Genomic DNA, 24,986 nt, shown 5'->3' with positions numbered 1-24,986 from the left:
TCCCATGGCCCATGGCCCATGACCTTGGAACCTAAACTGGTCTCATTGTCACAAGGCTGGTTCTAGCTCTGACAATTGGGGCCTACATGATCTAAAGCACCAGAATGCCTGGTCCTTCCTCATGGTACATCCTCCTCATCCCTACACAGCTTGCATTTGTCTTTTTCGTTAAGGAATATCCCCTCAGGACACAGCACTACTCCAAGTACTGTGCCTATGCATACACAAGGGTAACAACCCTATAACACAGGTACTACTGTTATCTCCACTTTGCATATGAGGAAACCGAGGCACAGGGGGGTTAGGTAGCTTTCACAAGGGTCTGATGGGATGTGATCAGGCTCCAGTCTGTGCTATAATCAACCAGCTATAGTCTCTGGGATGAAATCTAAGATACTTGGCCTGGCATTCAAGGACCCAGAGGCAGCCACCTCACTCCAGGTTCTAGACAGGGCATACATTTTCTTGCCTCTGAGATGATCCTCTAATTGGGATGCCTCTCCCCATCTCCTCTGAGTCCTTTAGCATTCAACTCAATTCCACTTCTGAATAGGAAGGCTTCTCTGATGTCCCCAGACCAAGACCTTCCTCTTCAGTGCCCTCTCAGCCCACTGGGCATTGATTGCTACACTACAGCTGTCCCAGTGAAGGTCTAACACCCTGTCAGGCTGTGAGCTCTCCACCTCAGTGTGGCCCACAGCCATCAGCTGGCACACAGCCAGCACTTAAGCAGTGTGTGCAAAACAGACCCCAGGGTGAGGGCTGGTGGAGCAGGACGGCCTTTCAATCTTCATAAAAGAGCAAACTTATGAAAGGACAGAGGGCTACACACAAGCCTGACTGGCCCTGCCTGAGGTCCCTGGGCCAGGACGCTTCCCCGTGAGGAAAGATATGGACACCTGGGCTGGGAACCCTGACTCCTGCAAGGATCCTGCTCCAGGCAGGCTTGCCATCTCTAGTCTGAGTGGGGACCACAGAAGCCCTGAGGATGAGGAAGAGGCCACCAGGTTAAGAACAAACCCCCTCCCCCAACAGCAGTCCCAACCCATACCCAGTCCCTCAGCCTCCTCGAAGGTCCCGCTCACGGTGTGACAGGTGGAGCCGTTGCCATGGCACACACCACAGCGGTCCTCCACAGCACCCGAGTCAATCTCGAAGTCACAGCCCACATTCTGCAACACATGAGAGAGGAGGCCCCTTGTGCTGGGCTGTCAGCCCTCTCTGGTCTCCATCCCCATGGTTCTTCCAGGGTTGAGAAAAGAGAGCTTGGAAGGGGTCAGGAGTCCTTGCTCTGGGCCCTGGCCCACCACAGTTGTGCTGTCTGAGCCTGCACAAACCTCTTCCTGAGCCTTTGTTTCCCAGATGTGGGGAGATCAACCTATCCTTCAAAGGCATATTGTGAGCATGCATGAGCCAAGAGACAGGAAAAGTCATAAAAGGGTGCAGGAAGACAGAGAAGCTGGTACACCATGGGCTCCCGACCAGTGTGCACAGGGATTTTCCAGAAACAGGATTCACTGTCAAAGGCACTAGTTTAGCACTTCCCTATTGGTCCACCTCTGATGCCCCCTGCTTAGAGGGCAAAAAGCCGGGGTAAGAAGGTGGCTGGGAACATAAGCAGGGAGGAATGGCCACCATGATTACTAGAAATAAAAACAGGAATTGTTACCAAAGACTGATGGCTAACTTTGCCAGTGCAGAGTCCTGAATGGCACAGGTACCACCTTGTTAACCCTTCCTATTGTAGAGGCCACAATTGCCTGGGCTCATCCAGCCAGGAGCAGTGGAGCTTCTGCCTAGGCTCTGTGCCATGCAGGCATGCCAGGACAGTGGTGGGCAGCCAGCGGGGATGAGGTGGGAAGGTGGCAGTGCAGAGGCTGGGAGTGTGAGGTCATTAGGGGGCAGAGGCTGGATGCCCAATGGTACAGCCTGGGAAGAGTAGCCGGAGAGGGGCCAGGAAAGACCCAGAGAAGTGGGGCTGGGGCCAGGTGGTCCTGGGAGACCCTCCTGCTATCCAGGCACACCTTGCAGATGCCGTTGATGCAGAGGTCACGGCTGGCCTGGCCCTGGTAGCAGGGAGTGCCATCAACCACAGCGTCCCGCAGCTTCTCAGCAAAGTACTCGTTCGAGGGCCGGCAATGCAGTTCACAGGGGTTCACTGGGGGCCCAAGTAGAGGACTCATCAGGAACAGCCAAGGCAGGTGTTATGGAGGCCACCAGAAAGACCCCTCTGCAACACACATTAGTGGCAGGCCAGGGGCTCTGAGCAGCACCAACATGCTAGAGGCTCTGGCTTGGCTGGCAGTTATCCGCACAGCTGCAAGCTGAGGAGCTAGGAGTGAGTGGCAGCCCCAAGGGAGGAGGAGCTGAAGGCTAAGGGTAACAACTGGGCCTCCTGTCTGTATCAACCAGTAACCTTGGACCCATGTGTCTCCAGCCCTTTGGATCTCAGTGTCCCCACAGGCGGCAGGACTCACCGTCATTGATCACAGGCACCCATGTGTGCAGCTGGCCCTTGTACAGCATCGCGTCAAAGTGGCTGCACTGGATGTGGCGGAAGGAGGGGCGGCCGGGAGGACAGGCCTGAAGGTTGCAGAGCCGGAAGCGCTTCCGCTCACCCACACAGTACTTGCCCTTGTATTTGGGCCTATGGGGAGAGCCAGGGAAGGAGCCACATGAATACACCACCAGTGTCTGCTATGGAGCTAGATCTGTAACCCCGAACTCCACCACCCGTCTTTGCTCATGCTGCGCTACCCTCTCGAGCTGACCACCCCCTGGCCCAGATACATGCTCTCTGTTTGTAAGGAACTAAAGGAAGGTAGCAGCAAGAAACCTGGGTTCTGTCCCCAACCTGCTACGGACAAATGTTCAGCTATCCTCCAGGTTGCCTCAGAGGGCTGCTGAGAGGCTGGGACACACAGTGGACATGACTGACACCAGCCCATGAGGCCCAGCATGCAGACTTGCACCTGGTGGCAACATCCTGGGCTGGGTCAAAAGGAAGTCCCAGGAGCCCATCCAGCCAGAAGGCTGCCAGAGCACAGCACCTGAACCCCACCCCCATCTAGGCTAGGGTGACCAGCCCCACCTGGCTCAGCCAAGGCCAGGACATGAGAAGGAGTTACAGGCCACAGCCCTGGGCAGGCACAAACCTGGGGCTGGCTCTGACTCTCAGGTGACCCCACTGAAGAGGCTCATTCAGAGAAGCCAGCAGTCCCTTGGTGTGCTGGCCTCTGTGTCTCACTAAATTTTCATATTGACTCTGTTAGATGGAGAAACTGAGCCCGGGGGGGTGGTCACCCACCCAGGACACACAGCCATCCCTTCAGTGCTGCCCAATTCATCCAGCTGCCCCAATCTCACTGCACACCCATGTCATACCTCTGATGTCACTGAGCAGCACCTGCTGAGAACTTGCTAGTTCATCCCAGGATCAAACGCCTTCCCTGTATTATCTGCCTTTACCCCTGCCAGCAACTTCATGAGGTAGACACTGTCATCACCCCATTATACAGCCAAGGAAACAGGCCCAGAGAATGGTCAGGGAAGACCCTTGTATGAGGGGTCAAGGGGATTTGAACCTGATCCTTTAAGGCCCAGGGTCTAAGCACTAACCACTGCCCTCTCCTGCTTCCTTCCAGCCAGCTGTTGCTGTGCTGTGTGGCTTCTGATGAGTTTCTCCAGTTTCTAGGCCTCAATGTTTCCTTCTCTGCAATGGTGTCACTCCCTGAAGTGATTCAAGGTGACTTAGATGCTCTTGACTTGGCCAATACAGGAACAATAAATAGTGAGAGCTAGAGGCTCAATTCCCTGCAATCTGCTGATTTTGCTTAGGTGCTTCATTCCCACCCTGGGCCCAGTACTCACGTGGGCTGTGTGCATTGCCGCTCAGCGCTCTGCACACCCATGCCACAGCTCCGTGAGCAGACAGACCAGGCGCTCCAGCCGGACCAGCCACCATCCACAGCCTTGGGCCGGAAGCCCATGGGGACACACTCCCCATTGAGACACCACTACAGAGACACATGGAGGCAGAGCAACCCACCCCATCCATCAGTCATCCTCACCCTAGTGAGAAGGAGGTGGGTGGGAAGATCTCGAAAGGCACAGAGAGATGGAAGGCATGAGAGAGGCCCTTACAGCCACCCACAACCCAGGCCCCATGGTGAAGCAGTAGGGAATAAAACAAAGCCCAGGGGTTGATTCTGTGCTGCAGATGTCTTGGAAAATCATCCAGACCTTCCCCGATACCTGTTTTGTAGATGGGAAAATGGGCCCAAAAGGGCTGGGGTCTGTTAAGGGCACAAGTGAGACTAAGTTAAGCCTGACGCCAAAGCACAGGCAGCAGGAGGTGGGCCTCCCCCCAGCACGCCCCACAATCAGGGCCAGTAGCTTCTCCTACCTTGTTTTCCCCACACCTGGTTCCGTCCACAGCTGCATCCAGCTTAGAGTGACAGGTGGTCCCCACAGAACACCAGAGTGTGTGGCAGACATTCTGCAAGGAGGAGACATGGGCCATACCCTCACCAGCTCCCCAGTGCCTTCACCCATGCTACCCCCTCAGGTCCCCAAGGGTCCCCTGGGCACCCCTTTGTAGAGCTGGTGTGTCACAGAGGTCTGCAGATGTGATAACCCCCAGAGGTGTCCTCTTGCTCCACCTTCCCTCATTCCCCCTCAACCATGAGGAGACATGGGGTCCCTATATGGAGACCTCCAGGCTCAAGTTTGCTGCTCAGAGCAGTCTCCAACTGTCTACACCACTCCCAGCCCCAGCCCACTCCTCTGAACAGACTCCCATTAGAAGTCACAGGGTCTCAGTCACATGCCTCTGGCTACAACTTCCTGCAATCTTCCCCAGGACCCCCAAGTATAGTTTTGTTTGTCTCTCTTATGAGCCAGCTCCAGGGACACTGAGCAACTTACCCATGGTCCCACAGCTGGTAAATGGTTAACCCCAAATCCAGTCCTGGGTCTGTGGCCCACCTAACCCCAAGGCCTCTCTCACAAGTAGGTCACTTTATGTCTCACTGCACCAAATGGGGGCTGAGCCAGGCCAGGCAGGGTTTCTCCCAGGCTGGCATCTGCAGACTGGTGAGGGCTGTCCCCTAAGTCCTACTGCCATCCCCCATTCCCACACATGGCCCACACTCACATCCATGTCATCACAGAAAGCAGAGTAGGCCCCATATTGAAGACGGCACTGGTGGTTCACATCATAGAGGACACCAGGTGGCACTGAGGGGAAGTTGATGACATCATCGGCAGGAGGGTCGTCCAGGCACAGGCCCCACCCACGACTGTAGAGACAGAACAGGAAGATGAGGTGAGGGGCTACCTGTGCCATTAGAGAGGCCTCAGTGGGGCTGGAAGGGCAGGTGAGGTGGAATTGGCATAGCAAACTTGTAGACCCTATAGAAACACAACAGACTCCCCATGTGGCTCAGCCGATCCCACAGTGATGGGCCTAGCACAACAGCCCTCCAGACCCCTGTCATCTCCCAGGGATTCCAGCCAGCTGAGCTGCCCCCCACCCAAGGCCAGGCCTTGGCACAGCTATTGTCGCACTGCACTCCAGCTCTGCTGGTGCAGGCCCTCTTCCAGGTGTCGTATAGGTGCTCTTCCCTCAAAGGCCTGGATCTGCAAGCCGTTTGCATGGCCTGGTTCTGACTTCCTGCAGCCTCAGCCCCTGGCCCTGACCCTGAAGCCAGGCTGGACAAGGTCTGGAGAATGTCACATCACAGTTGTCGCAACAGAGGGCCTCTAAGGACCCCACCCCAGGCAAAGACCTAGGTCATCTGTGGAAGGCCAGGTCTAGGAAGTAGCCCTCCACCTCCTCTCTCTCTGAGAGAGAGCCCAGAGGCTGTCCTGCCCACCTCCCCACTCCACGAGGACTGGCCTCCTTGCCTCTATTTCTCCCTATGGGCCTCTGCCTTCCTCCAGCCATCATTACCTGGCAGCGGAAGAGAGACTGGCAGACACGAGCAGGCACAGCCTATGTATGTCAAGAACTCCAGCAGATATAGTCAGAAGGTGTGGCAGCCGAGACACACCAGCAGACAGGAGCATACTGAGGCACAGGGGCCCTGAGGAGGACATCCCAGACCTGGCTCAGCTGCCTTTGCCTCTCCTCACTCTGTGTGCCCCTTGTGCACAACTAGATTGCCCCTAAGGGCCAGTGGCCACCCTGCAGCCTCAGCTGGGCCCTGGGCGTGAATACACTGGCACAATAACCCCACTTCTGGGCTCCCTGCTGTCCTGGAGGATCAAGAGGAAATGCCCGGGGCCTTCTGGAGACAGCAGAAGCTAGGAGAAATGTGCCAGGCTATCAGGGATGGAGCTGGCTCAGGCAGCAAGGACTTGGACAGAGGCAATAGACGAGGCAGGGCCTGCAGGATGGGGGCCTTGGCCAGGCAGGAAGCAGGAGCAGAAACCTTCCAATTTTCCGGCCTGGGAGGCTAAGGTGTCAGGTGTCAGGCTAGGGAGCCAAGATGCGCACAGAGTGCTAGTTGGGATGGGCAGTGTCAGGGGTCACCAGACTAAGAGCAAACTAAGAGATCCTGGGGTCTGGCAGGAAGACAGGAGATACCTCAGGATATGGAGAGGCTGGCAGAAGATGACAGGATGGAGAAACAGGGCCATTGCCACCAATGAAGGTGTGGAGAGAGGCTTAGAGGGTGGCTGGAATACTGGAGTTCATTTTTCAGAGGTAGAGGCCAGGTAGCTGTGAGACCTGGTGTGGGTGGGTGGTCTTTGTGCAGTCCTGGCTGGTGACAGGGCCCTGACCCACCTAGAGCTGCAGAGAACTCAGTGGTAAACCCTGATGAGGGCCCTGGGGGTGTTCCTGGAACCAATGGATTCCTCTAACATGGGCATGGCAAATGAGCTGCTGTTGGACACACCCTGTGCCCTGATGACTACATGCCAGGCTGGCCCTGGGTACATGGCTTGTGCCCTCACATTGCCCTTCTCAGAGCATCCTAAGCAGAAGGCCACTGTCCTTACACACACAGAGCTCAGAATGGTCTGTCACCTGCCCTGGGTCAAGGATCCAAAGCCCAAGCTGCCAGTGCCCACTTACTGTACCCACTCACTGTGTTGCCCCCGAGATAGGGCTCCTCACAGACGATCCCTGAGCCCAGCCTCAAATACTTTACCCCAGAAACAAGTTCAAAACCATGCAGCTGAGGCCTGGCAGAGAGAAAGAAGTGTCCCCAAGTGCTTGCTGTGGCTCAGAGCTCCCTGGGCCTGCATGCTGGGGCAGTGTCAGCTGGAGGGACTGGGGCCAGCCTGGCCCTGGGGCCCCTCTTTCCCTCTAGTATACTGTGACAAATGGATGTGGACTAGGGCACTTATCTGACCCTGTGGGGCATGAGGCATCCCTCACAGGACTCACTTCCCGATTCAGGGCCACAGCCGGGCCTTGGGACTGTTTGGGGAGTCAGAAATCCGAGTTCTGCTCTCTGCCCAGCTGTGGATGCTGTGTGGACTTAGGCTCCCCTGTACCCTCTTTGGGCCTCACATCCTCATCTACAAGAGGCTAATCCCAAGCTACAGAAGAACAAATAGCAATGTCGACTTGGGAAAAGTTACAGGGATGGCCAGGAGCCGGCCCTTCCCTCCTCTGGCGGGCCCACTGCCAGGTTCCTCCACACTGCGGACTCACACCCAGATCCCCACGCCCGCCCGTCAGCCCTTCCCCTCCAGGCCCCTCCTTGTGCTAATTATAGCCGGGCTAGCAGCCCCTGAACAGGGTCACAGCGGACAATAAGTGACTTCTGGAAGGAAGCCTCACTCTCACCTGAGATTGCCAAGAGCTGCCTACCACCTGTGGGACCTCCTGTGCATTCATTCTCTCCCCTTACCATCCCCAGGTTCTGGTCACAAAGACACTGGACAGTGGGCATCATGGATGAAGTGAAGGGCCCACCCATGACTGGTCCTCTCTCTCCCTGCAGCAATCCTGGCTTTGAGGGCAGGGATGAACAGAGCCTCCCCTCACTGACCTCCAGTTCAAGTAGAGGCTTGTGAACACCATGACCTCTGTGCTGACTTGCGGTGCCCATGGCTCCCACGGGCCTGCTACTGGTGACTAGAGCAACTACCTATTGACCCCAGGGTCCCTCAAAACTCTTCTCAGTTCAAAATGACTCTTGGGGTTCCTCAGGTCAGCTGCTTTGGATTGGCTCCAAAAATCCCCCAGACCCACTGCCAGCCCCAAAAGATTCTTCAGCACACCCCAGGCCCCCATGTCCCTGACCACAGCCGGGGCCCTGACTTCTACCAAGAGCTTCCTCCTTCCTCATTGACTTTGACTTTTAGTGGGCAGCTCCAGAAGCCTTCTCAGAAATCTATCCCTGACCCCAGGAGAGGTGGGTGTCCCCCTTTGCTTTCAGACTAACCCCACAGGGCTGTCTGCCACAGCAATAATCGCCTCAAATTATCATCTGTCTGCCTCCCCCAGATGGCGAGGGCCTGTGCATAGACACAAGTTCGTCTCCTTCACCACTGTCCCCTCAGGGCTTTACATACACGGGTCTGTGGACACAGCAAGGGTGAGAGTCTGGATTCAGTTCTGTCTGGGTCTAAGTGGCCTGGTAAACAGATATCTGCAGAGAACCGGGGGATGTCGTCATCAAGTCCCACAGGGAGAGTGAATGGTCTGCATGTGCCTCTGAGAACGTCCCCAAGCCCTGCAAACACTGCTTGCCCTTGCATTTGGCACCTTTTATGAATCTCACTCATTGGGGTGGAGCCTGTCTCCTGTCCCACCCTCAGCAAAGAAACCCAAGGCTGGGAGCTGGAAAACAGATGCCACTGCCCGTTTTGGTGTCCACATCTTCCACTTTCTCCTCAGATACCCCTGCTGCCTTACACCTAGATGGGAAGGTGAAGATATGAGCTGACCTCGGGGAGATGGCATTCTTCCTCTCCAGCACCCCCTACTCAGTGGAGCACGCAGCTCTGTCTTTCAGCCTCTGCCCTGCTCTTGCCAGTGTCAAGGCTCTGGCAGGGCCTGCTTGGCGCAGGCTCTCCTCCCACCCTCACCCCAGGCCCAGGGCCAAGTCCCTCATACATTCCAGCAACTGGATGAGGACAGAGACTTGCCTGTCTGTCCCAGAGCCAGGGTGCTGGGTGGCACCCTGGGTGGGGCAGCTGGGAACAAGCCTGGGGGGTATTTCAGAGGTGCCTACTATCCTGATTTCCAACCGTTCTCTCATTCTCTGCTCTGCTCCGCAGAAGGGGACACCCTCCTCTCCATCCCCAGGCCATTTCCCTAGCTCAAGTCCATGTGATATACCACTTGGTAATAGGGAGAAAGTAATTATAGCTGTTACCGCTATTGACTGTTGACCATGTGGTAGGCACTGTGCTAAACGCTACATGTGTTTTTTCATTTAATCCTGATAGCAAATGCATAACCCAGACACATCATTATCCCCATGTTTGAGGCTTAAAGGATACTGTAACTTGTCTGCTCACACGGGAGGAAGCCTGGGCCAGAGTCCAGGTTCTAAAACACCCAACTACATTTTTCTCTGCTTCCAATCCCACTCCTCATTCTAGTAGGCCCTCCTCCATGGGAAGCCAGCATCCGTGCTTCTACAGTCCTAATGGGTCTGGTCACATTCCTGCTGAAAACCCACAGTGGAGAGAGCCTTCTGGAGAAATGTGGCACATCGAGTGACAGATTTATCTCTGCCTCCTTCCAAAGTCCACAGTAACATTTAGAGAATAAACGAGACATAAATCTACACAGGCAGAGGATATGGGAGAAGTGATGATGGCAAATAAAAGATGTCAACAAAATTCTGAAACCAGGAAGCACATGGTCAAGCAATGGCTAACTTGGTAGAACAATGAGAGCGGCTGCAGGTGGTTGCAGGGAGAAACCACAGAGAAGCAACACCTGGACAGCTCAGCATTTGAGGTCCCAGGGGCCAGTAGGACTAGGGATGGAAGCCCAGTTCAAAGTCTTTAAAAACTAATTGGACCTTTATTCCCTCCCCACCCTTGGGTGACTAAGTGACTGTCACCAACTTGCCCCAGGGTCTGGGGTCACTCTCTGAAAAGGGTGAACTAGGAAGCTCTGGTCCAGGAATGCCAGACACAGATGAAGGTCCAATGCAGGGTCCTACAGGGAAAGGGGACAAGTAATAGTCCACACCATGAAAGGTGAGACACCCTACAAGTCCCTTGCCTCTTTGGATGCCAGAATGCTGCTGCTGGACTTAACACTCTCCCAGGAAAAGACTAGAAGATTCTTCTCTGGAGGCACTAAATCACTCAGGAAAAAAAAAAATGAACTTAGATACTGACACTTGAGGATTTCCCAAAGAGACAGTTCCATCTCAATCAATCTGTCATGAGTGACAGGAAAGAGACCTGGCCAAGTCCACAGACCTCCCAACTGGTATCTCTGTCTCCTTCCATGTATGAAATACAGCCAACATGTTTAGAGAACACCTTTAACATGAAAGGAAGATTTTTTTTAAATAACCCAAAGAAAAGAAAAGTATTTCAGGAAGAATAAAAAGAAAATCCATGTTACTGTAATCACCTCAGAAAGATAAGATATTGTAATTTTGAAATAAGAACAGGATAATAAAAGAAATATTTAGTGAATATGAAAGATCAGAGGGTTGGAAATATAGCTAAGTTGGTAGAGTGCTTGTCTCGCATGTACAAGGCCCTGGGTTCAATCCCCAGCACTATGCACACAGTACCACACACAAAGAAAGAAAGAAAGAAAGAAAGGAAAAGAAAAAGAAAGAAAGTTCAGAAAATGAAAAGCACAATAGAAAAATATTTTTTAAAAAACTAACAAGGATTGTAAGTATTTTAATAGAAGAATAAATTGCTGCTTCCCAGAAAATAGGAAGATATCAGGAGGAAAGTTTAAAAATTAGAAAGTAAGAGAGAAAAGCTGAATATGAAGGATTCCAGAAAGAAAAAACAGAGGAGAGATGATTACCAAGTAAGTAATACAAGAACATTTTCAAGAACTAAAGGACATGAGTTTCTAGATTAAAAGGGTCCACTGAGTGCCCCAAAATAAAAATAAACCAAGGCACATAGTTGTGAAATTTAAAATCACCAAAAAAGAGAAAGAGACAGAGAACCCTAAAAGCTTCCAGACTTCCTGAAAGGTCATATTCAAAAGCTTGGGAATCAGAACGCTCCCCAAAGCAGGGCTGCAAATTAGAAGACAATGAGAAACACCTTCTACACGCTGAGGGAGAGTGACTTCTAACCTAGAAGCTGATATCCAATCAAACTATCAAGCAGATGAGAGGGAAGAATAAAGACACTTTGAGATGGGCAAACCATTTACCTCTATGCACCCTTTTTCAGAAAGCTGCTTGAGGATGTGCTTCACCAAAACAAATATAAAATCAAAAGGTAACTTCTCCCACTCTCAAAAAGTAGTATGGGATCCAGGAAAAAGGAAAACTTTACATGGCAATTTTAGGTCAGGCCTAAAAAAGCATTCAGTCTAGACTGGAAGACAGAGGGAAACTGGGGAGAAGGTCTAAGCAACAAGGGAACTTTTATCTGGTAGGGATTATCTTCTGGAAAACTGCACTCAGGCATTTTGTAGAACTATTAGAGGATGTGGAAAGCAAAGAAAATGAGGCAAAAAAGAAAAATTACTTGTTCTTAAAAAGAAATGTCATCTTGTTACAACACTTAGTTTAGAAAAAAAATTACAGTTATTATTATGAAGGCACTTAACAAGGACTTAATCAAAATATGTTATCACTATAGTGGGATAGGTGGGGGGAGCAAATGTGTGTGCAGGAAATGATGCAAGAGGACAAAATCCCAACCCTCCAGATAATATCTTAAAAAAAATTGAGAAATATCAGTCTAGAAATGCTTTTTGGAAATATGAAAGTAAATTCAGAAAAAAAAGCTAGAAGAGTCAACACTGAAAGTGGTTGTTTAGAGAAAAAATAGAGGGGGTGGAGAGGGGTGGGCAGATGAGTTAAGGCTCTACTGTTGCCATCTTGAATTCTCAGTGTCTCTAAACTTGAGCTTTGTAAGCAAGATCATGCACAGGAGCATGTGCATGAGCAGAGGAGACATGCACCAGCGTCTGCATCCACCATTCCTTGCCACCCCATTTGCATTGAGCATTTGCTTTGCCCATGAGCACAGAATCCCAGGAGACCCACAATGTATAGAGGTTCTGTGAGCTGCAAAGCCCAGACGCCAAGATGAGTTTGTTATGTCCAGGACTGAGAAAGGGGATCAACAGCCCCAGAGGCCACACTTTCCACATGAACCAGAACTTGCTTCCAATGCAGAAAGAAGTCAATGACAATCTTAAGAAACAGGAATAACAAGGAACCCGGTCTCCTTTCTTCCTTGGGTTAAGCGCCTTAGCCAATCACCACACTGTCAACTATGACACAGGATGACAGGAAAAGATGAGTTATTTTTCCTTTCGGGCTTTTTCCTCATCAGCAAGCTTGAGTATTGGGAGAATGTGCACAGATCATAAAGGAAAATAACTCTGAAAATAACCAAATTAGTTTTGTGCCGCATATTCACTGCTCCAGTAAAATACACTCTGAAAGATGAACTGGGCAATTGTGTGGATATTGCATGTTAAATATTCTTTTCTTTTTTTAATTTTTTTTTTTTTTTAGTTGTACTTGGGACACAATACCTTTATTTTTATGTGGTGCTGAGGATCGAACCCTGGGCCTTGCACGTGCTAGGCAAGTGCTCTACCACAGAGCCACAACCCCAGCCCCTTAATGATTCTTATATATGTGTTTAAAACTGGCACTAAGCTGATGCTCTGGCACATCCTGTAATGCTAGTGGCTCAGGCAGCTGGCTGAGGCAGGAGGATCACGAGTTCAAAGCCAGCCTCAGCAATTTAGCGAAGCCCTAAGAAACTCAGTGAGATCTTATTTCAAAATACAAAATAAAAGGGGCTGGGGATGGGGCTCAGTGGTTAACCCCTGGGTTCAATCCCTGGTACCAAAAATAAAATAAAACTGGCACTAGGGGCTGGGGATGTAGCCCAGTAGGAGAGCACTTGCCTAGAATGTGCCAGACCCTGGGTCCAATCTCTAGAACCGCATGATCACACTGCACAAAGTGAAGAAGAATAGTAAAATTATGCTATTAATTTAAATGAAAAATGTTCTCTTATTTAGAATAACATTAAATAGAAAATATAAAATATCTTTAATGTATTAAGAAACCATGAAAGAAAGGAAAAAGCTTTCTATTCTGTTCCCTTCATGGCACTTTTCCTGATTCTCACTGAACTGCGTGGCCAGCCCTGCTCACCCTCCAGCCTCTTCCCCCCCAGCAGTGGCTGGCTAGCCTCACTCACTGTCTTGCCGTTCCTAAAAACCATTGGGCCCCTCCGTGTCTGCAGTCCTGGCTGGCCTTCCTCTCACAGGGGCTCCATTCTCCTTCTACCTATACATTTGTGAGCTCCTGCTCATCCTCCAGGATGCAATGTGGGCGTCCCTTCCAGCAGGACCTTGAGGACCCCGGGCCAACACCTCTCAGGTGCTCCTCCACACATCTCTTTACCCTGGCACTCTGCTGCCACTGCCTGCACCCCTTGCATTGCCTGCAACCTCATGAGCAGGTGCCCAGGGCTGGGGAGGGACTTACTCGAGGAACCTGGTGATGTACTCGCGGCTGCAGCGAGACCAGGTGAGCGGAGCGGCGTCGTACAGGAGCTGTGGAGACATGATGAAAGGCTGTTTCCCAATGGGCTCGCAGTCATTGCCATTTCCGTCATGCTGAATGCCAAAACTGTGTGAGAGCACAGGCCCCAGGGGCGGGTAAGCCCAGGGGCAGGAGGCCGCCAGGCCACCCCACCCCTGCAGAGGCCTGCAAGGTGCACAGTCCTAGTTCCCAAGGCTGGCTCTGCCACTGAAGGGCTGTGCAACCTTGGGATAGCCACACCCCCTCTCTGCACTTCAGTTTCCGTAATGCAAAACATGGGTATGACAGTTAGTATCCCATGTGGTCCTTCTCTAGGTGCACTAACTTGTGCCTGAAATGAGAGTGGGGGGCCTCAGAATGGCTCTGCTCCTGCCCCCAGAGCTGGCTAACAATGGCCCTACAACTTTACTGGTGCCAAGAAGAGTCTAATAGAGGTCCCGCAACCTCCAGGTCCTCATCCCAAGGCTATGTATTTGCAATCTGAGCTACTGTATCACAAAAAGATCTCAATATCCTTGGGAAGGACACAAGAAAAATTCTAATTCCTGAGCACCTACTATATGTCAGGCATCATGCTAGGCACTTTCAGAGCACTATCTCACTCAGCCCTCATTATCACCCCCATAGGAGCTCAGAGAGACCAAGGAACTAGCCAGCATAACAGCCAGGAAATGGCAGAATTAGGGCAGAGGTTTCTTTCTACCACAGTTTCAAGGCCCTGCAGGCAAGAATGTCACCCAGAACATCTGAATGAATGACCCCAAAACTTCTCAACAACAAACTCTTGGGGAGCTCGCCCTGTGGCTTTCCAATCTTCCCCCAGAGGCCAGCATTCACCAGCTAAACAGCCCGGGCTCAGGTGGCTGAGGGCCTGGGCCACACAGAGACATGAGAGTCCCAGGCAGAGATGTCAGATAGAGGGAGTCTTGGACATTGCTGGATCCAACCCCTTCAGTCAGAGGCCAGGGTCACAGAGAAAGTAGAAATAGGGACAGAGTGGGGAAGAACAGCAAAACATGCAAGCACTAAGGGCAACGAGGAGGAACAGCCAACAGCCTATGATCCGTCCCTTCCCAACCCCCTTGAAATAAGACCAGCCTCAGATCAGTCCCAGGGATGCTGGGACAGAGTCAGGGCTCCCGCCCCAGATAGTTTCCATTCCCTGGGATTCTGGGATCCATGGGGGTAGAAGCCAGTGCTCCCAAGGTGGGAAGGCAGAGCTGGGTTTGTAGTGTGGCAGTGAGGGTAGGCATGGTACCTGTGTCCGAGCTCGTGGGCCACGGTGAAGGCCAGAGGGAGGCCAGTGTCCTCATTGATGTTGCAGCTGCGGTGTGGCTGGCACATGCCTGCCACATGAGACAGGCCCAGGGTTTCACAAGGATGGTTCATGGCTGCACACAAGTCCTTCCTGCACAGAGAGAAGCAGTTTTTAAGCTGACCTGGTCCAGGGCTGAAGGAGGCTGAGGAAAGACCCATGCTAACCTGGACGGAGGAAGCCAGGATGCCCCTCCCACCACTCCAAAATATCAGGTCATCAGGCCAACATGGTGGCCACTTGGGATGGCCTCACTTAGTGAGGCCTTAAGCAACTTAGCAGGTGCCCTTGTGTACACACAATCCCCTGGACACCTATCTGGGTTTGGGAAGCAGATGTGTGCCTAGAACAGTTTTGGTGCTATTCCAGTAAGGGTGCTGACAGAAGTGGCCAGAGTCCAGCAGAGGGAAAATAACCACCTGGAGCTTAAAAACACTGCCCCTGAAAGGATTTGCAGATGCCAGAGGTTGGGGAGAGGAGGGAGGGAGGCAACTGTGACTAGAAACATGTGGCATGAGATCTCCTTCTGATGCAACTCCCTGAATCTGAATGGAGGTGATGGATACACAAACCTCAGTAGGTGATAAAACTGCACAGCACTGAACAGCACACACACAAGGTGAATGTAGTACCAATGAGACCTGCAAGAGTCTGCAGATCATATCTTTGTCAACTTCCTGAGTGGGATATTATATTTCAGTTATGCAATATACTGCCAGTAGGGGAAACTGGATGGAGGGTACACAGAGCCTCTTTGTATTATTTCTGATAACTGCATGGGAATCCACAATTATTTTGAAATTTAAGACCTCAGTTGGGTGTAGTGGCACATGCCTGTAATCCCAGTGGCTCCAGAGGCTGAGGCAGGAGGATTGCAAGTTTGAGGTCAGATTCAGGAACTTAGTGAGGCCCTAAGCAACTTACCAAGACCCTGTCTCAAAATTAAAAATTTATAAAAAGGACTAGGGATGTAATTCAGTGGTAAAGAGCTCCAGGGTTTAATCCCCAGAACAAAAATGAAAGAAAGACAGAAAGACAGACAGAAAGACAGAAAGAAAGGAAGGAAGGAAGGAAGGAAGGAAGGAAGGAAGGAAGGAAGGAAGAAAGGAGGGAGGGATGGAGGGAGGGAAAGAAAGAGGGGGGAGGGAGGGAGAAAGGAGGGGGGAGGGAGAAAGGAGGGGGGAGGGAGGGAGGGAAAGAAAGAGAGAGAAGAGAGAAAGAAAGAAAGAAAGAAAGAAAGAAAGAGAGAGAGAGAGAGAGAGAGAGAGAGAGAGAGAGAAAGAAAGAAAGAAAGAAAGAAATAGATCGATCGATCGATCGATCTCCAAATGCTGATGCAATGCAGCCTTGGGTCAGAGTTGCAAGCCTCTCCTTAAAATAGGGCTCCCTAAGAGCAGGGCTGTGTCTCCCCAGAAGGCTTTTCCCCTGAGACTCAGAGAGTCCTCCCTCAGATGCAGCCCTCCCACCCCACGCCCACCCTCCATGTGTGGGTACCTGGTAAGCAGTATGGCAGCGTCGTGATGCAGGGGGTGGGAATCCCCCTTCATGTTGATGCTTTTCTGCCACTTGCAGAAGCTCCTCAGGGTGTTGTCTGCATGGTGTGTGATCTTCAAGTCCTCCTGGGGGCAGAGAGGGCTACTGCTCATGCCTCCCCCTGAGTTCCCACAGGGACAGGTTCAATTCTTCTCCATAGAAAGACGGGAGTCAGAGGCCCCAAGGGCAGTGGGAGGACACACAACAGCCAGGCCTCCAGCTTGACCACCCCTCCTGCTACATATCTTGGGGAGACCTGAGACCTGACAGAAGGTGAGTCAGGAACCAGAGGGTGACAGGGGACACTGGGCTCTTCCACACAGGCCGGCTCAGGTTATAGGGTAGGAGGGCACTGGAAGCCAATGCCCATTGCCATGGGTCCAGATGGGGCACCTCTCACCTCCTCATTTTCTAGCAGGACCAGGCGCACAATGGTGATGTGGATAGGGTTCCCAATGCTGGGGTGGTGAAACAAGCCAGCCACCTGTCCAAGAGATGGGTGTGTCAGGCTGTAACCAGGACGTAGGCAACCAACACCCACCCCAAAACATGCAGGGGATGCAGGCCACACACACAGGTGCACAGAGCTGCACACACAGTGATAGATGCACCCACACCAACGCATACCACACACACAAGCAGTACAATAACCCAGGGAGCACAAGAAGGCCTCCCAGGCCTCCTCCTAGCCCCGCAATCTGTCCTGAGCACCAATTTGGGATCTGCTTTCAAGTGCCAATCCCATCTCCACCCAGCACAGGCAACTCAGACCTCCAAGTGTTGGTTGATTGGCTCCTGTCAGGGCCCTGGCTCTGCCCTTGGCTGGAGACAGCCCTGTAGCCCCTCCTGCTGTGGGGACCAGCCTCCCAAGAATGAGCCCTCCCTTAAGGTACAAAACCAGGGCAGAATGGGGTGGGGTGGGGGGGGGGGGCAGGACAGGGGTGGGTGCAGGCCTGCAAAGTCTCCCACTGCTCTGCCATCCTGTCCTCCTTGAGGCTGACAGCCATGGGGCCAAGGAGACAGGTGTGCATGTCTGCCGGAGGCCCCCATGGCTACATGGAGGATCCCTACTGAGTCCCATAACAGAGGGTCACCCCAAGAGATAGAAGGTGCCTTAAGGTGCAGGGGAAAGGGAACAGCCATCTGTTTTTTGCTTATTTGTTTGTTACTGGGGATTGAACTCAGGGGCACTCAACCACTGAGCCACATCCCCAGCCCCATTTTGTATTTTATTTAGAGACAGGGTCTCACTGAGTTGCTTAGTGCCTTGCTTTTGCAGAGTCTGGCTTTGAACTTGCAATCCTACTGCCTCAGCCTCCCAGGCCACTGGGATTATAGGCGTGGGCCATCTGTTCTTTTAAAACACCCACCGAACAAGAAGCCAGTCCACAACTGGGGACAGCTGCTGGGTTCCCAGTGGGCAGAGATGGCAGCAGAGGTTGGTTGTGAAGTGACCTCCAGCAAGAAATCTAGAAAAATAATACTCTTCCACGGGCCAAGCTTCTGCCCTCAAGATGGAAGGAGACCCTCACTGTTATACAAAATTACATATAAGATGGTGTGAGGGGGAAGGAAAAAAAGAGAGAGAGAGAGAGAGAAATGTATTACAGTAGATGGGATAGAGAGAGAAGATGGGAGGGGAGTGGAGGGGAGGGGGGATAGGAAGGGGATAGGAAGGGCAGCAGAATACAACAGACACTAGTATGGCTATATGCATAAAGGTGGCTGTATAACCAATGTGATCCTGCATCCTGTACACGTGGAAAAGTGAGAATTCTTACCCCATTTGAATCAAATGTATGTTATATGATATGTCAAGATCATTGTAATGTTTTGAGCAACTAATAAAAAAAATAATACTCAAATGGACAATATGTTTTTAAAAATAAAAAACACGAGCAGGGAAAATAAACCCCATGAAAAGGGCACGAGAGCCCCTGATTGCCGCAGTCTTGGCTGGGCACAGAATCACGAGCCAATCAAGCAGGAACAAAACTTTATTTTGAAAAAGCCGCTAACACTCTCAGCGCCAGCAAGTCAAAAACCGGTCCTCCCACGAGGGTGTCCGACCGGAACCGCGCGCCGACCGGAACCCCCCCGTCTCCTCCCACCTCCTCCGGAATTCCCTCCTACTATCCTTCCCCAACCAATGGGAACTCTCCAGCAGTCCCGTAAAGTCCCGTAACTTGAGTCCGGTAGCAGGCCAAGGTGAACAGCGGGAGTCCAGTTTGCATATGAATGTAAATTTTAACATAATCATCTCAGTGGCTAGCTGGCGTCACTTTACAACCAAAGGTGCCATACATCGTATATATGCTTGTGGCTCCTAGCACCTGATCATTGGAGTGGATGATACTTTCAAGGTCAGACATGGTGAAGAGAAACATGCCACGTGCCACCATGTTCAGGCTAGAAACCCAGGAGCCCCTCACCACCCTTCTCCCCCACATCCAACTAATTCTGTCTCCTGAGCTTTGCCTGAGTCTATCTCTTCGCTTCTGGGCCACTGCCCAGAACAAGTGCCAGCATCTCTTCTCTGATGTGCTGCTACAAGTGTCTCTATACTTTGGCTCTTCCAGGCCACCTATAGACTGGTGGCTCAGTCACCTCTCTTTGAAATGCGAACCCAGTCACACCATGCCTTCCTTAAGATAATGATCCTCACAGTCCACAGGGTAAGGCAAAAGTTCCCAGTCTAGTCTACGGGCCTGTTTGGTGGGACACCTGCCCTCCTTTCTGGCTTCCCCTCACCTCATGCCACTCACTCGCTGCTTCCAACCACTCTGTCTTTCTCTCAGAATCCCATGACTCTTCCTAACACAGGGCCTTTACTCATGCTGTGCCCTCAGCCTGGAACAGCATCCTTTCTATCTCCCCTCATCTCATCTCTCACCCTATCTCCAGCCTCCACCCTCCATCATGCCATCTGGGGAGCCTCTATTCTATCTCCCAATAAATATCTGCTGAATGAATGAATGAATGAATTTTGGGCACTTGCTAAGTATTTCCAATGCATTATTATCTCATTTAAAAGAAACAGTACAAAATGAGAAAAAGTACCCTGAAAAAAAGATCAAAAGAATAAGTCTTTCAGGGGCTGGGGTTGTGGCTCAGTGGCAAACCCCTTGCCTAACATCTGTGAGGCACTAAGTTTGATCCTCAGCACCAATAAAAATAAATAAAATAAAAGTGTCCATCTAGAACTAAAAAAAAAAAAAAAAGAATAAGTCTTTCAGAAACTATAGACAGTAGACAGGCAAACTTGGCACCAGCACCCAACAAAGTGGTTCCAGAGGACAAGGAGTTCCTGAGGGTCTGCTAGGACCTGCCTGACAAATGACCCATCCTGTCCTGAGCCAGGGCTGGGGAGAGCTTAGTACTACCACAGAGCAGCGCATATAACAGTTTTCATTGTATGCCAGGAAATACAGAGGTTAAGAAAGGCACTGGAAGACACTGTAGAGAGATAGGGTCATTACAGGTTGATCAACTCAACCAAGAAGTGTTTGCTAACAACCTAGAGTCAGCGTGGGGGATAACTGAACAGGGGAAGTCAAGCCCCCATTCTAGTACAGGCAAGAGAATAAACCAAGGATGGGCAGTGCTCACAAAAATATGATCTGGGGGTTAAAGGTGACCACAAGCTCCCAGTGAGCAGAGAGTAAGACAAAAGCCCCTCAAAAAGGTCTGTGACCTCAGCAAGAATGAACAGAACTGGGAGTTAAAATGGGATGGAGGGAGATCTGTCTTGCTATGCTTGGAACAGAATCACCTAAGCTCCAGAACTCAGGTCTGGATCTGACACAGAGAAGAAGGGGCTTACAGTAAAGAGGAGTAAGGCTGCCCTGGAAGTGGCTGAGAGGCTGCAAGATCACATGGAGCAGCAGTTAATGGTGACTGAGTGTTGCATGGATGGTCCTTGTGCCGAGAGATCTATCTTCATTATGCCATTTAACCCTCTTACTTCTAAGGTAGGGATAATTACCTCCATTTTACAAATGAAGCAACTGAGGCTTAAAGAGAGGGGGAAGCTGGGATCAGGACCGAGGGTGGACTGCTTCACAGTCCCTGTTCTTACTTCTTCTAAATTTGGAAAACGCTGCCTGCCTATTCTCTTGAAGATTCTCAGCACTCATATCAGTTTTTTTTTTTTTTGAAGGCTCTGAGAAGTCCTGCCCTTGAGAATTGTTGTTTTGTTGTTGTTGTTAGTTATCCTTGACAGTAGAGTATAATTTGACTTATTTATACAAAAATGGAGTGCATCTTATTCTAATTAGGAGCCCAGTTTTGTGGTTGTACATGATGTAGAAGAGACTCACTGTGGTAACCTTGAACCCAAGTCCCAGGTCCAGCTCTGCCACTTATTAGCTGTGTGATGTTGGCCTCGCTGACCTTTGTTCCCTCAACTGTAAAATGGGATGAGCTTAGAAGACAGGTAGGTGTGAAACAGGAAACAAGTAGCAGATGTTCACAGGCTCCTCTCCTGCCCGAACCTACCAGGCCTCATGGTGGGAGCCCTCAGATAAGCCTGCCTCAGATGCTGGCTGCATGAGCCCCGTGGCCCTGCCTCTCAGGCAGAATGCCAAGTATCCAGCACTGCAGGGCTCAGAGGGGCTCCCACTCTGCTGGACTCCCACCAGTGCTGGACTCTTCAGCTCAGGAAAGCCTGATATAGTCAGAGCAGGTGAGCATGAGCCCAGGACAGAGCTCCCAGAGCCAATGTGTGGACTCCACGAAACTGAATAAGGGAGGCTGAAAGAGGCCAGGCCCTGGAGCAAAATGCCTGAGGATGGTCACCCAGGGGATGTCGGGAGGGAACCTGTATGACTGGCTGGTCTTACTCTGCCCAAGACCTGGGCCCTGGGGAACTCAGAAAAGGTAAGTTGAGACAAACCTTGTTCACTGATGGTGAACAGCCAGGCTCCTGGCTTTTTCAGACTGAGCCCCCAAGTGGCGTCAATGGGAAGAAGAGGACCTCAGGGCCTCAGAAACTGACCAGGCCCTGCTGTCCAGCAACAGTCCTCCTGCAGCTTGCATTTCAGTGCTTTCCCCTCTCTGACAGACGACAAGCTAGATAGAGAGGATTCGGCAGGGCCTTCAGGGCTGAGAATACCAGACAGAAGGCTACAGCTTTTATTGCATAAGGAACAAAAAACTAAAGAAGGTGGCTATGTCAATGAAGAACTGGCCCAGGGCTGCCTTTGCTGATGAGCACTTGAGCAGCTCGGCAGGTGGAGAACAGCACAGCCATAGCCCCTCCCTTGGAGCCCCAGGCTTCCCCACTGTGAATCGGGTGGTCAGATGCTAGATGGCTCAGAGGGCACTTCCCTTAGGGTTGTAGCAGGTGAGGGGATAGTGTGGGGGAAGCAGCAGCACAGGACACTGGCCCCAGGGTTCCCTTAGACATCACCCAGCTGCACACATGCCCCTCACCTTGCTCCCCTCCACCAAACCTGGAGAAGAAACAGAAAGAGGGTTGAGTGGCAGCATGCCCAGCAGGTGGCCTGCTCAGAATGCCAGAAGCAGAGATCTTTCTTCCAGGAAGCTGCAGGAAGCAGCCTGGCAGCCTGTGGGCTCCCACCTGCCCACCTGGGGAAGGGGTAGCTGGGAGGGAGGGCCTGGCTCTGCAGGTGGCTCTGGGAATTCCTAGCCCCATTCAGCCACAGTGCCCCACCCAAGTAAGACTGGGGAGACCTGGGCTCCCAAATGGCTCCACCTGGCCATGCTGTGTGACCTGGCAAGTAGGTCACCTCTTAGGGCCTCTGTTATACCAACTGTCACGTGAGGTGAGGTCAAGAGCAATGTCCCATCAACTATGGAACCACCCTAGGTGTTCATCAAAGGATGAATGGACAAAGAAAGTGTGGTATATACACACAATGGAGTTTTATTCAACTGTAAGGAAAAATGAAATTATGGTATTTGCAGGAAAATGGATGGAATAGAGACCACCATATTAAATGAAATAAGTCAAACTCAGAAGGTTAAGGGTCAAATGTTTCTCCAAAGCAAAAGCTAGAGAGGAAAAAGGAAAACAATGGTTGGGGTGGATCTTCTAAAATTCAAAGAGACATCAATTAAAAAAAAAGGGATCAAAAGGTGAGAGGTGGGGAGGGAGGGGGAAAATAGTGGGGAGAGATATTGTTCAAATTATATTGTTATATTGTGTGCATGTATAAATATGTAATAACAAATCCCATCAATATGTGCAACTATAATGCACCAAGAAACAAAAAGAAAAAAAGAAAGAAAGAAAGAAAAAGCTGGGTGCAGTGGAGCATGCCTATAATCCCAGCAGCTTGAGAGGCTGAGGCAGGAGGATCATGAGTTCAAAGCCAGCCTCGGCACAGGGTTGTGGCTTCCCCATCTCCCCAAATGCCAGCTGAGCCAGTAAGATGGCATCACACCCTGTGTTGTCATAGCAGCACTCTGACCAGTACCTGAGTGGACAAGGACACGGTGGGAACATGCTGTGCAGCTAGATGATGTCTAAAGGAGCCATGTGGCCAGTGTCCTGTGCTGCTGTTCTCTCCAAGTGACCCCCTGCCAGCCTTCCTGCCCTGTACCCCCCTTTGTAATCCACCCCCAACAACACTCACTGTGCCTCCCCCATGCCACTGCCGCTGCCTGCTGCAGCCTCACCATGTTCATGATGGTCAGCACGTAGCTCTCCACTTGCGGCTGCCCATGGTACTCCACCATTTTGGCATCAGCTACCACTAGAGTCTCCACCCACTTCTCTTTGCTGACAGAGCGCTGGTGCAGACGCCTCGGTCGATGTCGCTGCCACTGATGCCGCTGCTCCCAACGCTCACGACGAGGCTCCAGCTCCGGGGACACTGTGGGCCCCAGACAGGTGGAGTTAGCTGGGCCCAGGACACATGTCTCTAGGACTTCTTCTTAGTGAGCTCTCTGGCACAGCAGGAACAGCACTGGGATCAGAGACAGAGACCTGGATGCCCCCCTGGGTCCGTCCTAGGTCTGTGATAACAGATCACTGTGCTGTCTGCCTGGTCACTTCCCTTCTCTTCTGATCCTGGGATTCCCAGGATTATTCCCCTAAATAAGAATCTACATGGAAAGGTGATACTGGAGGCAAACAAAAATGTTAGATATAACCTTGGTAAAGTACTATGCCTGGGAGCTGGGGATGTAGCTCAGTGATGAAACTCTTATCTAATGGGTATCAGGCCCTGGGTTCAATTCCCAGCACCACAAAAAAAAGAAAAAGAAAAAAGAAAAGAAAAGAAAAAAAGTACTATGTCTTTTGAGGGGAGCTCCTGGACCCAAAAAAGCTGGAGCCTGGGCCCCATCTCCCTGTGTCATGCCCTCCCCTATTAAGAGGTTAATGCATCCCAGCACACACAGACCCATAGCCTAACCTCCAGCCAGGAAAGACTGGCCAAGACCCAGCTGACCCCACTGAGGACCTGCTCCTCTGCCCTAGACTTCCCCAGAGCAAACCAGGAAGCACATATATGCAACTGGGGAAACTGAAGCTGAGAAACATGCCTCATGGGCATCTGTCCTGGCAACAGAGTCTCTGAGCTATGGGAAGCTTAAGGTTGGAGGGCCAGCTGAGCCAAACCCAAGTAGCCCTTGGTGGGCAGCTCCTTACCATGACAGAAGCTCTGCAGAGGCAGTGCTAGGTTCTGCACTCAGGTCCCTAATAACAGAGCTCAGTTATTCTGGAATGGGAGCAGGGGAAGGAAGGGGGAGGTTTTTAGCCAGTGGCCCTGTTGAAGGTCCTGGTCATGGTCCTGCCTGGCCTGGACACTTGATGAAGAATGGTTGACAGAGCCAGAGGTGCCATAGGCAACAATGGAGGACGCAGAGAGAGCCCCAAAACGAGGGGGAGGTGAGGTGGGAGCAGAGAGGATCAGTTCAGGGGAATCAGCTGGGGCAGGCCTGATGGACTGATGTCACAGACCTCTGGGACATCTAAAGGCTTGGGCTTGGGTGATATGTCTGTCCATCTGGGTCCCTCTGGGACAAGGAGATCTGGGCATGGAGATGTTTGAAGAGACTTCTAAAACGGGCTTTCTGTGTCTCCCCTGCCACGACCTGTGAGGAGGAGCATACCTTGTACCCCACAGGTGCCTGGAGCCCTGGAGTCACCCTGTTCAGCTTGCCTCTCTGGGGCTTGGCGCTTGTATACCACATGGGGCTGGGCGTGGCCAGGCCGGGCTGGAACACCTTCCAGGGGCTCAATGAAGTAGTCCTCGTTGGAGAGCTGGAACACACCTTTCTGGGGGAGAAGAATGGGGTCACACAGGGAGGGCTAATACCTGGCTGCCCTTCCCAACCTCCCCAAAGACCCATCATGCCCAGTTGAGCCCACACTATATCCACCACCTCACTCTGACCACAGACACGCAGCGCTTCCCTCCCACTGAGCCCCTGCTCACTCTGTACTCTGTGCCTGGAATGTCCTT

The 24,986-nt window shown here is 51.6% G+C and overlaps 1 protein-coding gene across 2 annotated transcripts in view; it reads right to left on the bottom strand.

The window, feature by feature from the left end:
- ADAMTS7 (ADAM metallopeptidase with thrombospondin type 1 motif 7) overlaps positions 1-24,986 on the bottom strand; it is a 46,156-nt gene that overhangs the window by 9,906 nt on the left and 11,264 nt on the right. For both annotated transcript variants that reach the window (XR_014021893.1, XM_081293521.1), the window contains exons 3-14: positions 24,634-24,799; positions 23,194-23,390; positions 16,952-17,035; positions 16,513-16,637; positions 14,962-15,111; positions 13,647-13,790; positions 5,156-5,300; positions 4,406-4,498; positions 3,871-4,016; positions 2,478-2,647; positions 2,025-2,158; positions 1,052-1,172 (exon numbers count right to left, since the gene is read on the bottom strand). Coding sequence is in view for 1 of the 2 variants with exons in the window: in XM_081293521.1 (XP_081149647.1) it covers positions 1,052-1,172; positions 2,025-2,158; positions 2,478-2,647; positions 3,871-4,016; positions 4,406-4,498; positions 5,156-5,300; positions 13,647-13,790; positions 14,962-15,111; positions 16,513-16,637; positions 16,952-17,035; positions 23,194-23,390; positions 24,634-24,799 (1,675 nt within the window). In the remaining variant the exon portion in view is untranslated. The remainder of the gene's footprint in view (positions 1-1,051; positions 1,173-2,024; positions 2,159-2,477; positions 2,648-3,870; positions 4,017-4,405; positions 4,499-5,155; positions 5,301-13,646; positions 13,791-14,961; positions 15,112-16,512; positions 16,638-16,951; positions 17,036-23,193; positions 23,391-24,633; positions 24,800-24,986) is intronic.

The sequence above is a fragment of the Spermophilus citellus genome (assembly GCF_964194105.1).
Source record: "Spermophilus citellus genome assembly, chromosome: 4".
Taxonomy (NCBI): Eukaryota; Metazoa; Chordata; class Mammalia; order Rodentia; family Sciuridae; genus Spermophilus; species Spermophilus citellus.
Note: the sequence above shows the minus strand (reverse complement) of the source record. Positions and strands in the feature narration are given on the sequence as shown.